Here is a 13,098-nt window from a genome sequence, read left to right as displayed (position 1 = left end):
ATTTCTCCTTTTAATAAGTAGGTGGATTACACCAGTCAATTCTACTTCCTTTGAGAGCCTGAGAACTTTTTCATATCCTGGTATCACCCTGTCTGGCATTAATTCAGGATAATCATAGCACAGAGAACACAAAGAGCTGAATCAATCAGCCATTGATCCCCAGAGAAGAATGAACAGAGAAAGAAGGCTAATCAGATAATAAACCTCTATAAGGACCCTCTATCACTTCTGTGCTCTTCCTGTCCATTTACTGGTAGAGAGAAGTTAACTATTGATCTTACCTCAGGCCAAACGTGTGGGACTGCTCATAGTTGAAAAGGGAGTGAATCTTTGCGTCAGAGTTAATAATGATGAGGCGGTCAATCAGGTCCTGACGGGAAGAGTGAGTGAGTGATTATCAAAAATACAGGATTTCAAAATAACTGTGACAAAGACCACAGCTAGTTCTAGGATGTACGGTACATGACCAGTCAAAGTGTGCCCTCAAATGATCATGATTTGAACTGCAAATGAAGAAAATCCGAGCTGCTAGACTTCATATTCAATCATAAAATAGTACTGATGAAGAGACATGAAGAGGTAAAACTATCAGACACAACTTAGATATGTATTAATGACATGGCTGTGAGCTAAGGCTAGACATGTATAGGCCAGTTTGGGTTTAAGGTCTATTACACTCACTAAAACCGATGTGGCCATCTCTCTCAGATTGTACTCAGTCTTGTTAGGAAGCGCTCGATGTCCCAGCAGCTCCCACACAGCGTGAGGTGAAGAAAGCAGATTCACTAGAGACAGGAAGGACTATACACACACACACACACACAAATATTACCCATATTTTGGGTCAAAATAATGTCAAAAAGGATTTTTAGTGTTCATTCTTAATGGTTTATTCAATACAAAATGAAAAATGTCTGCTTTCATAATCTTTAATCAAATGTAATAACTTGCTACTGGATAACGTTAACCAAGTAAAATGGGTTGTGAATGTAATTTCATATTGACTTGTGTAATTTAATCACGAGACTTTCATGTGGTTGGTGGGTAATTGCGCACACTGTTACTCTAATCATTTATTTATGGAATTACTCAGTGCAGCTTTTGGCAAATCGAAGCCTTATCCATAGAATCTCAATGAAGCATAGCTTTTGCTTGTAAATAACTGTAAATAGCAAAACATTTCTGAATATTAACTGCAAGGTAAATGATAGGGGAATCAGAACCTTGAGGCAGCTCCTGTCAATAGGGTCCATTGGAGTAGATTTCGGATGGACCACCCTCACATCCTCTCGACCACACTCCAAGGCTGACCACAGCTCCACCACAATTGTCTGGACAAATCCTGTGAATCCACATAAAGTTTAACTACTTTAACAGCCCGAAGACCTAGTTTCCATGTTAAAACATTTCCCTTGGGCAATGTCCTCTCAGTGACTAACATCATGCATGAGTCCTTAATCAATAGTTCCAGGAAATGTAATGATTGCAGAAACACTAACAATGTAATTCAGTATTTTTTTTAACATGACCTTTGCTGTCTGAAGCTGTCAGGAGAAAATATGGAAGATATTGCTCTTAACTCTCTTGATATAGATTAAATTGGTCATAAATAATACTTGAAGCTACCTGAGCTTTGCAAGGCCACAATGCCTGGGGCTGTAGCAGCCACCTGGGTCACCATCACACCATAACCAAACTTCTCACACCTGCTGACCTAAAATAAGAGAAAGAATGGAGGAAATACACATCCTTCAACTTCTGTGATATCTAGCAAAATCCCATGACAAGTGAGTAGACTCAAGCAATGAAAACTTGGGCATAAATGTACACTACAAATTGATTTTATTCAAATAAACTTCTTTTTTTATGTATTCTAAGGAAAATATGAGTGATGCTCATTGCCACCATAGAGAATTTTGGGTGGTTGCCAGGCCATTGCTTTTATATTATATTATATTATATTATATTATATTATATTATATTATATTATATTATATTATATTATATTATATTATATTATATTATATTATATTATATTGTGAAAAGTTATTGTGGCCACCATGTTGAGATCACATGACCATATTTTTGGGTGAACTATCCCTTAAAATGTAAGTATCACTAGCCACTAAAATTCTTTATCAGAATCAAAGGCTTTTTAAAGTGGCATCTGATTATATTACCTGTAGTTTTTTAGTGAATCTTGAGAACATGTAGGTGACACACTCATTAATAGCTCCAGTCTGTTGGAGGAGCAGCAGTCCTTTTGGTGTGGCAGCAAAATTCAGCAGGTTGTCCAACAGCATCTCTTCCCAGGCCACCCTGTAGAACCAGGATAAAAGATTCAGCAAGAAAGCTAATTATTTCCTGTTCTTGTTGATTCATTCCCACAAAACAGCACTGGCAAGCCAAGCTTGAGTTTAGCACAGAAACAAACAGCTTGTGCAGGAACAGGAGATCACTGGAGGCATGATGGAGAGATACTCACACACTCTGCAGCTCCTGGGAAGCCAGCACTGGTGGAGCTCCAGGAACAGGAGTGGGAACTCTCTCCGACATTGAGCTTGTCTGCAGGGGAAGAGAATTCACTGTCAGGCTGGACTGCTACACAGCATTCAAACCCTTTAGCTAAATAATGAGATGACATGTTGAATGCAATGTTGATTCTTCACACCGTTTGAACTCTGCCTTTTTGAAGGCAGGGGAACCCCCAGGAGGTTTCATTACTGACGGCGCAGCACTTTACTGCTGCTTCTGTATTCTACAAATCCTCTTCACACTGCCCAGAGAATGGGTGTTCAGCAGTTCTTCCAACATAAATAATGTTTTGCTTGGGGAACAGACACTGCAGGCTCTATAGCTGCTGTCCAGAATAAGCTTAACAAATTAAGAATTGATTTCGGCTGTGAGAAAACTGATAATAACAGAAAATTAATTTTAAATAGGCAGAATTCCATGTTTTGTTAAAACGTGACTGGAAAAAAAAACATGTTTAGTGAAATTTTATTATAGTTTATCCATAAATAAAAACTGTTAAAACTTTCTTGACACAGTCATTTCTGTAGTACGCCAGGACATACACTATTGTTTAAGATTCTGGGGTCGGTAAGATTTTTTTGAAAGTAATTAATACTTTTATTCATCAAGAGTGCATTAAATTGATCAAAAGAGAGAGTAAAGATATACTTATAGACCTTTTTCACATTTCCGGGTTTCTCAGAAGCGGAAGTCATCATAGTTGGGTAAAATTCTATATCGGTGAATGAGATAATATATTAATTCTGTCAGGACCACTATCGTCAAATATGATAGATAACGCATAGAGTTTGTATTGGCGGTATGGTTCTGTTCTGGGCAAGAACTCCCTGTGCATCCATGCAGCCTAGCATGGATAAGAGCAGGGAGAGCAGCAATAAACCCCCCAGGGTAAACAGAACAGGACCAACATGCAGATATCATTAAATGTCATGATTTAACATACACATTTTTCGAGAATTAGTCTGATTCAGGGGAAATAATAAGGCCAATCCTGACTGAAGAGAGGAGGAGCTGGGGATGGAGGAGGGTAATTTGCTCCTGAGAAATGCAATAGCTGCTGATAATACTGAGGAGCTTATATATAGATGCCGTAATAGGCGTCGTATTCCTATAGGTAGACGCAAGTCACCTGGGAGTCAGCTGATGCAAGCTTGACTGACGTGACCTGCCAGAACTGACGCTAACGCTAGATATATATTTTTTGTGTTTCCATTTGCTCAAATAGCAAAAGAAAAACTCCACAATAGTGTTTTCACAACCTTCAAAAAGAGGAAAAACGGCAGACAGAAGAGAGAAAGATGTCATTTATATTGTCACTCCCATAGCCGCTGTATTAGAAACACCCTCACAACAGCATTAACTAGATTTTTGTAATTTGATGCAACAATAATATAAAACTAAGTATAGTGTTATAAATGAAAATAATAAAATAATAAATGAAAAAAACTTTGCAGGATTTACGATATTGATGACCATTAAAACGCATCATCACAGTCTGTGAAAAGGGTCTATTGTTAGAAGATATCTATCTCATATAATTGCTGTTCTTTTAAACTTTCTATTCATCAAAGTATTATGGTTTTCACAAAATTATTAAAGCTGCAGTGCGTAAGTTTTGCCTCTTTGTCGCCATCTCTGTTTGAACCTACAATCGCAGTTATTTGCGGAATAATCATCTTCACGTGCGTTGTGCATCGGCACGGCTTCTCAGTGCAGATGAATCTAATGTTTGCTGTCAGTCACCACATAAGAGAAGTCTTACCGACCCAGCATTTTTGAATGGTAGTGTATTTGGCAGTATGAGACAGGGACTGGTCAGATTCCCAGACAAAAATTCATCAGACAGTTCTGAAAAAGATTTCTTCCAGTCAGAGAGTAATAAAATAGACATGATTTTTCGTAAAACATTACAACATCAATGATAGACTACATGAGTTATTTTATCTGTGATTAAAGGATTACTTATTAAAGTTACCAAAATTCCGTGCCACTGCCCTCATAATACTATACAACCACAGACAAACATAAGACTAAAATTATGACTGGCTTTTATATAATCATTGATAGGATGATTAAAAGAAAACTTACCTTTCATGGGTTTACATTTGAATATATACAGTATATAGTTTCATGTGTATAACATTAATAAGTATAAGCCTAATTCAAAGGTGCTATGGCAGGGGTCGGCAACCTATGACACACGTGCCAACACTGTCACATGGAGGGATAATCACTGAAATGTGACTAAACAGCTAAAGAGGTATATGTATTTAATTTAAATAAAGTCTCTCAAACTTGACACTGTTTTATTAAATTTGGTGCTATAAATAATATTAAAGTGTGAGATTTTAAACTGCACTATTACACGCAGATCCGACAAACCAGATTATCCCTCCGCGTGCCACAGATTGCCGGCCCCTGGACTTTGGCATAGTGGTTTAAGATGTGGGCTAGTAACTGAAAGATCGTAGGTTCAAAGCCCACAAAGACACCACTATTTTATATTTACTATATTGATAGTCTGGATAAAACAGTCAGCTCAAGAATACATTGGTAATAACTGAACCAGTGAGGCTAGTGTGTATAAAGTTCACCGTTCTCCAGGCTTTAGCGATGCACTCATGCAGGCTGTATGGCCGTAGAACTTGCAGCCCCTCGCAGGTGTTGTACATCTGCCGACAGACGAAGATGAAGGCCCCGCTCACGGCAGTAGAAATCTCCAGCTCGCTGAACACATGCAGCTCTTTTGCCAACAGCCTCTGGGTAAACTGCACAACCACATGTGCTGCTGAAATACTGTGGAAATAACAGCACAACATATTAGTATTATGTTATTCTAATTTTATAACATATTAAAGTACCTGGATTTGTGAATGTTACTTTAGAAATGGCAACTGTGATTTTACCTGCTGGGTTAGTGTGCTAAAATGAACGGTTGTATAGCATAGTCGATAAAATGGGCCATTCTATTCTATTCTATTTATCTAATTTTTAACATAAGAGCAGGTGTGGACATTTGTAACTTGATTGTGTGTGGCTTCTGGTATCATGCACTTCCAATTATTTAAGCGGTGCAAAAACACTTCGTTGTGTTGCTTTATATTGCAAACTGGTATTTGTTATCATATTATTTGTTTTTATTATCGTAATAACAAACAAACTGGTTTGTAGCACAAACAGTTATACCCCTTACTGCACTTCATTATTCTTCTAGTCATTTACCTATAGAGGCTAATGAATCAGAAGTCTCGCATATTCACAGAATTTCCGCATTGCAAACTAAGGTGGATTCTATTCTATTGGCATTCATCTTTTGTTTCTTTTTAGAGTATGTTACAACTCATCTCACAAAAGGCACAGGTGTCAAAGGTTCCTTTCTTTTATTAAGAAGCTCATCCTTTCATTTTATGCATGCTGATGATATATATGGCACAAGTGCTGACTAGATCAAGATGACACTAGCAGGAAGAAGAAATAATGAATGTAACCTGAGAGCAAAATTAGATTTACTTACCTTTCACCCTCGGCCGAGACGAGATTTCTGTCATAAAGCAGGAGTGATAAACCTTGTTCAGTGGTTGCGATCCTCGCCAGCATGTCTGCTATGTGAGTCAGGGCACTTTCTAGGGAATTTAATTTGGGCTGCAACAAAAGACAAATTGAAAATGCTTGGGGTGAACAGCATAATGCATATAAAATGCTGCAGATGAGGTCTCTGATGAGATGTTATATAGAAGGTTACAGTTTTATTTCAGGATTTAAATTAACAGGCTTCTTTTGTAGTGAAACTGTAAAAATATTCTGTTTATATATCCAATGATGACAAATCATCATGGAAATGGCAACAATTCCTCTCTTATATGTACAGTCATAGAGTTGCTCTAAAATCCATTTGTCATATATATATAATTTGGTCTATGTAAGAAAAGGGGTACATCATGAAAAACAGGATTTTTCTTGCCCTTTTGAAAAAAAATAATGTACTATACAGTACACTAACATTCAAAAGTTTGATGTCAGTAAGATTTCTCTTTTTAATAAGAAATTAACAGGAAGAATGCATTAAGTTCATGACAGTAAAGACTGTTTTCAGCATTTATAATCATTAAAAAATGGCTCGAGCACAAAATCAGCATATTAGAATGATTTCTGAAGTATCATGTGGCACTGAAGACTGGAGTTATGATGCTAAAAATTCAGCTTTGCCATAACAAGAGTAAATTTTATATTTTTATATATATATATATATATATATATATATATATATATATATATATATATATATATATATATATATATATATATATATATATATAAACATTTAAATTGTAATAATATTTCAAAATACTACTACTTTTATTTTATTTTTATCCAAATAAAATCAGCCTGGGTTCGTGCAAAAAAAAAAAAAAAAAACTTTCAAAAACTTTAAAAATCTTACTGACTCCAAAATTTTGAACGATAGTTTATATTATAATGCTGTGTGAAAATGAGTTGCAAAAATTTTATCATGGTTGTACAAACCCTGTATAAAGTTGCACAGTATGTTTTTTAAATAAATAAATAAATAAATATAAAATGAGAAAAAATAAGTTACCATAGAACTGATAGCAAAATCAACATAAGCTACCCACATTAGCTTGCCTATTCAGTATTCAGCAACTTTACCCACTATATTGGACGAGTGTACTGCTTGTGAAGACTGCTATCATTACTCATATAAATTCAATGTAAAAAGTAAAATCCTACAAGTGTAGAATAGGGCCCCTGTAGTGAAGCAGCATTCACATTTCATAATCATGTCTAGACTTTTGATTACATATGTGCTAATGGAAGTGATCATGTTGAGCTGACCAGCTTTCCTTTGAGCAGAGTGATAACAGGAGCCAGCAGAGTCTCTATAACAGGGATTTGGTAGAGACACTCCACAGCACACTCAGTGCGGTCACACAGGGTCCTCAACACCTCCATCACAAGATGAGTGGGGGACAGGGAGTCTAGAGAATACACAAACAAACACAGACATACACACCTGGGATAACTCGTGAGGAGCTTTAGGACACCTCTGTTTGTTATTGGCTTTTAGTTTTACTGCAGAACTCAGTTAATAAATGATTTAAAGTGCAGCATGTCCAGTGAAGACAAACCAAGAGAAAAGTGTAAAAAAGTCTAGCTCCTGTTATGTGCCTCAATATGTGATTTGTGCAGAGCCCCTAAAGGGACATGGTGAAATAAAAAAAAAATATGAGATGGAGGGAAAATTATCTGTCAATACTTTTCCATTCTTCCGCAAATGTTTTGCGTTTCCCCTGCAAAACCTTTGGGCTCCAACGAGAAACTTTGCGTACGCTTGCAAACCGTTTTGCCTGCTCCCGCGAAACTATGTGTGTTCTCGCACAGAGCTCGAAAGGTTTAGTGAGCGAACGCAAAGCTTCTCAGGAAAACACAAAACATTTGCGAGAGAAAGCAAAAGCATTGATTTATTTTTCCTGCCATCTAATTTTTTCCCCTCAAGACCATGTCCTTTTAGGGGCTCCATAGATCTGTGCTTTACACTACCTGGTTAAAGCCTAGTTCACCTGAAAATAAGAATGCAGTCATCATTTACAAATTCTTATGACCTTCTTTTCTCTGTGGAAAGCAAAATGAGAAATGTTTAATAATCTGATGGTCTTTTTAATGCAATTACAATAAAATGAAGAAAGTCACATGTTTGGAACAACATGAGTGTGAGAAAATAAAGATTTGTTGTTGTTGTTTTTTTTTGGGGGTGGGGGGGGGACTATAGTATCCTTTTAAAGAAGCATCCTAATCAATAACCAGCTCCACCATTAATATAATCACTGGAGTGCAATCCTGTAAGTTTTCTTGATAAGATTGTATAATTTATTCTCCCAAGGAAGTGAGTAAGTCCATTAACCTGAGATAATAGAACCTTGTCCTGATACAGTTGTGTCACTGTGAGAAGGATGATCTGGCACACCCATATTAGCACTAACGTTTACATAAAAAGGTCATTTATAAAAAAAAAAAATATCAAAAAAAATATCAAAAAAAAAAAATCACAGACTTAGCACTCCTTAAGGGCAGGCGTGGTTGAGTTTCTGATATAGAGTTAATCAGAGTTTATCACTCTAGTACTCTTATGTCCCACCTGCATGTGTTGTCTCACCACAGGATGGTTTTGGGTGTTGGTACATGATACTGATCAGAATCACAACCAAGTCGGTCAAAGCTACCGGATCTGAAACAGACAACAAGTTAAACATGTTGAGATCATTTAGTGAGTCAGACTTGTTATTCTCAAACATTATCCACAACCTAGGCTTGTTTCCTTCCTTCCAAACCTACCTCTCCGCTTCTTCACTTTAATGGGAAAAAGTTTCCTTCCATTAGTGTACATCACAAGCCTCCCGAGCACACACAGCGAGTGAACGAAATAAACAAACTCCAGCTCTTTAGAAGTGTAGAGAGTTCTCCGAGCAGGGCCTGAGGGGCAAAACACAAGAACATCTCATTCGCAGAGCATGCTCTAAATGGATTCAGTCATTTGCATTTGACCTCCTGTTTCTAAATTAGCAATGAAATATAAATTTGAATCTTTACACAAACCTGAGTGCAGAGAGGCTGCATATTCAAAAAGCATTAGAGAAAAAAGTAGTTTGGGTTATTTGCTGGGTCTCACAAAACTCGTAAAATAAACGTCCAAGTCCCATAATAAAAAGAAAGAATCCACAAATATAGACCTTATGCACCAGAGAAACAAGTGCGCTGTGTGTCTTTGAACTTCTGTTTTTGCGGTAGCTCAGTATATTTCTATGGCATCGCTGTCGAAGAATAATTAGCTGGTGAAGCGGATTTAACTATTGTAGAGTTAAAAAAAGTTATCATGATCATTTTAATGTTTGAAGCGGATGTCATAACAAATGACAGACCTGGAAGATTTTAAAATGAATGGTTCATTCAAAAATCTGTAAGATCTTAACTTCATGCTGTGGAAATACAAACTGGAAGACAGAACACAATGAATGCAGTGCTGAAAAAGGGCGGGGCTACATAAGCTCTATACTGCTTAAAACAATCAAATTTAATATAAAAAATTAAGTATGAAGAAAAATTATATTTTTTGGACCGTTCATTTTTTTTTATTTTTCTAAAGACAATTAAGCACATTTTTTAAGTAAGTAAAACAATTTGTGGGTGGGCATGTGCTGAATTACCATGCCAAATGCTGGAACAATGAAATATAGTATATAAATAAAAATACATTTAGTTGTTTTTTTTTAATGTCACCAGAACATGTTTCTGTGATATTCACTCAGAAGTATTTTGACCTTTTAAAGATTAAGTACATTGATTCCATTGAAATATGACATCTGAAATCTATAGTAATACTACATGAGCAACCTTAAATGAGTAGCCTTTTCTGTGGAACAATCATAAACTGGCCCTGATCACAGAAACTAGATAAGCGGCTTTTAAATACAGCTGTATTACATGTTATGAATATTTTACAGCAGTGGGAGGCTTAAAAGTCTGGTAGCTATGACTTGTGTATACAGCAGAAGATAACGCAATCAGTCAATACTGTGTGTATGCTAGGATGTTTGTTTGTTTTTTCTTGTGAATCTTCCAGCTACAAAACAGAAGCAGAATTCTGGAAAAGTTATTCACTGTAAGTCCACAAACCCTTGGAATTATCTCTGCCAATGATAATCTAACAAGTTGACCATGAGAGGAAAGTCTGTAACAGCACACAGGGGAAAACATAAGCCAGGCTGTCAGATAAAGTATGATACTACAGGAGCACATTGTGGGCAAAAGTTCAGCCGTACCAATCTGCTGATGTTCCAGGCTGTGGATAATTTCCAAGGTCTCCTCTCTTACTGAATCACAGGAATCAAAGTAATAAATGCACTGCTGCAGAGCATTAACAATCTGGGAAAAGGGGATTCATAAAATCCATAATTAATCACTTGAACACATACTATCATTAGCAGACACTTGAAAAACTATTCATTTTACCAATTTAAACCAGCCAAAGAATGTTGGTTATGTTCAGAATAGTATATTATCATACTACAAAGTATACTACAATTTCTGCAATGTACAGGTTGAATATTGTGCACACTGCACAGTATGCAATTTTTTAGTTTGATGCCACTAAACATGCTGTATCCGCAAAGTTTTTAAAATCAAATGCAAGGCTTTTTAAGACCCTTTTTAAGACCTGCACAAATAAAATTAATACCATATGAGTGGGATATGGCAATGCCTATTTTATACTAAATCAGAAAATGTTTTAAACTTTAATGTCTATTGTTTTACATATTTAAAAAAAAAAAAAAAAAATGTTTTCAGTATGCTAGTATTCCATTCTCACTAGATCTTATGGTTAGGGCTAGAAATTACAGTTCACAACCATTAGTTTGTGTATGTCACATGGAATAACTCACCAAAGACTTGTATTTCCTCTCAAGAAGTCTTAAGACAACGGTTCTGCTGTAGTAGCCATGCTAGAAGACAATATTTAGACATCAATTTTAATGCTATTCTGATCATCTGAGTACAGAAATATTTTTTTTGTTCAGTATTTGTCATATTTTCCAGTAGACATACCAAAACATCCTTAAAAGAAGATACATTTACTTGAGAAGCAAAACTAAATTTCAGAGAACATATTTTGAATTGTGTTTTCTTGTTTTTAGTGTAAAAGGCCTGTTCACACCAAGAATGATAATTATACTCATAAAGTTTTAAAAATTCACATAACGATAACAGCACAGAGGACAAATAACTAATTGACTGGGAAATCAAAATCCTTCCTAATTTACAGCATGCGCTGGTATGGACGCTAATATAGCTGTCATTAAAAGAAAAAGTAACTCAACATCTATTCAGGACATGGAAAAAAAAAGTAAATAAAAATTCTAAAGCTGTCTTTACACTGCCAGTGATCATGTGCGGTCCAATGATTACACTCCTATTGGTTGTCGCTCCTGAAAGTCGCTTTTCATTTGCATAAAGTTTGCGTCGCTGGACACTTCTACATCCTGTCGCTAATGGTCACTGTCCCTCAAGTTGACAAAAATCACCAGCTCTGCATTGAAATTAATTGCATCATGTTGCTTTGTTGCTGCATTTCGCTGGCAGTGTGAACACAGCTTAATTTAGAAAATGGCATGCATGTGTTTTGTTTTGTGCTTTTGGTTTTGTTTATTCTTTGATAAAAACTTGGCTCACCATCCATTTCTTAAACCATGTAGCTTTGATATCCAGCAGAGAGATTAAGTGTATAGGCTCTAGGGATTTCTCTGAGCCGGGACTGCTCATGCCTTGTTCAGAATGCAGAGCGAGAAGAGAGAGGGTGTTCTCAATGATTTCCTCCATGTACCTAGAGCACAGGATGAAAACTAATTTATACTCAAGAATCTGCCACAATCAAGATATAGTATACAATATTTGGGAAATGCAATTGAAACCCAAAAACTCACTTCTCAGGATGTCGTATCCAAAAGGTTGTCACTTCCTTTTGAAAGTCGTTCATTAATCGCATCTGGAACGACCAAAAAGAAACAAATTAATCTATATCCAAGCAACCTAAACTTTATTCATACACAAGGAGGAAGGAAATGGCATATACCTGTTTGAGGAGACGAGCCAAATCTGGTCTGTTCGCATCAATACTTGTAGAGCCGCTGGGAAAACTCAACTTGTGGTAGAGGAAATGAGCCTCCAAGCTTTTTGCTAAAAAGAGATTCATGAGAATAAATAGACAGACTGTTCTTTCTCGTATATACTGAATATTAAAACATAGCATGCTGCTAAAGTAAGTTTAAAGTATTACCAATGCTTGCGTAGATATCCTTAGTCACATTTAATGGAGAAGATGAAAATGTTTTTGCAAAAAACTGGAGCACTTTATCCTGTGAAAAGAAATTCATACAAGTCTGTCCCTTTAACTATAATAAACCTGACTCACAATATTTAATAAACACCCACATACTGTGGGATTTAATACTAATAGTGGAATGGGTCATGGCCTCCTGTTCCACAAGAAACCTTTTTTCTGAAAACTGCTTGAAAATGTTGGCCCTCATATTTCCACATTAAGCAGCTAGGGAAACAGTTTTGCTGTTTGGGCCATAGATAAGGTCAGTGCTTATTTAGCACTTAGCTCTTACGCTGAGCTCAGGGTCAGGGTCAGTGAGCGCAGCAGAGAGGTTTCGCCGCAGGCCGGTCCAGCTTTCACAGCTCAGGACATCAGAGGGTGGGGCATAACACAGAGATTGCAAAGCTTCCCAGCGAACCTGCAGTTAAAAACATTAGGAATGACTGCTTTGTGCTGAATCAGAACCACAGTTCACTCTTTCTATAATAGAAACAATGGGAAGTGGGTGTATCAGAGAAGGAGCTTTCACCTCTCGTGGTCTACCAGGGTCAAGCTTCTCAGCGATGACTTGCAATTGTTCATGTTTGATAAATGCATAGCTCTATGAGATAAAATCAAAGACACCAGTTAGTGATTCAGTATGAAAAGCTAAGATAAACACTGTGATATCC

At 36.6% G+C, this 13,098-nt stretch overlaps 1 protein-coding gene across 6 annotated transcripts in view; it reads right to left on the bottom strand.

The window, feature by feature from the left end:
• Positions 1-13,098, bottom strand: part of tbc1d32 (TBC1 domain family, member 32) — a 51,784-nt gene that overhangs the window by 30,539 nt on the left and 8,147 nt on the right. For all 6 annotated transcript variants that reach the window (XM_067384295.1, XM_067384294.1, XM_067384296.1 and 3 more), the window contains 19 exons: positions 12,957-13,028; positions 12,720-12,845; positions 12,383-12,461; positions 12,179-12,282; positions 12,030-12,091; positions 11,779-11,929; positions 10,992-11,051; positions 10,371-10,473; positions 8,887-9,024; positions 8,690-8,779; positions 7,390-7,532; positions 6,050-6,177; positions 5,130-5,331; positions 2,486-2,565; positions 2,181-2,319; positions 1,627-1,714; positions 1,224-1,342; positions 682-801; positions 282-370 (listed from right to left, as the gene is read on the bottom strand). In XM_067384295.1, the coding sequence (XP_067240396.1) occupies positions 282-370; positions 682-801; positions 1,224-1,342; positions 1,627-1,714; positions 2,181-2,319; positions 2,486-2,565; positions 5,130-5,331; positions 6,050-6,177; positions 7,390-7,532; positions 8,690-8,779; positions 8,887-9,024; positions 10,371-10,473; positions 10,992-11,051; positions 11,779-11,929; positions 12,030-12,091; positions 12,179-12,282; positions 12,383-12,461; positions 12,720-12,845; positions 12,957-13,028 (2,093 nt within the window). The remainder of the gene's footprint in view (positions 1-281; positions 371-681; positions 802-1,223; positions 1,343-1,626; positions 1,715-2,180; positions 2,320-2,485; positions 2,566-5,129; positions 5,332-6,049; positions 6,178-7,389; positions 7,533-8,689; positions 8,780-8,886; positions 9,025-10,370; positions 10,474-10,991; positions 11,052-11,778; positions 11,930-12,029; positions 12,092-12,178; positions 12,283-12,382; positions 12,462-12,719; positions 12,846-12,956; positions 13,029-13,098) is intronic.

This window comes from Chanodichthys erythropterus, chromosome 4, assembly GCF_024489055.1.
Source record: "Chanodichthys erythropterus isolate Z2021 chromosome 4, ASM2448905v1, whole genome shotgun sequence".
In the NCBI taxonomy this organism is placed as follows: domain Eukaryota; kingdom Metazoa; phylum Chordata; class Actinopteri; order Cypriniformes; family Xenocyprididae; genus Chanodichthys; species Chanodichthys erythropterus.
The sequence above is the reverse complement of the archived record's forward strand: the minus strand, read 5'-3'. Positions and strand labels throughout refer to the sequence as shown.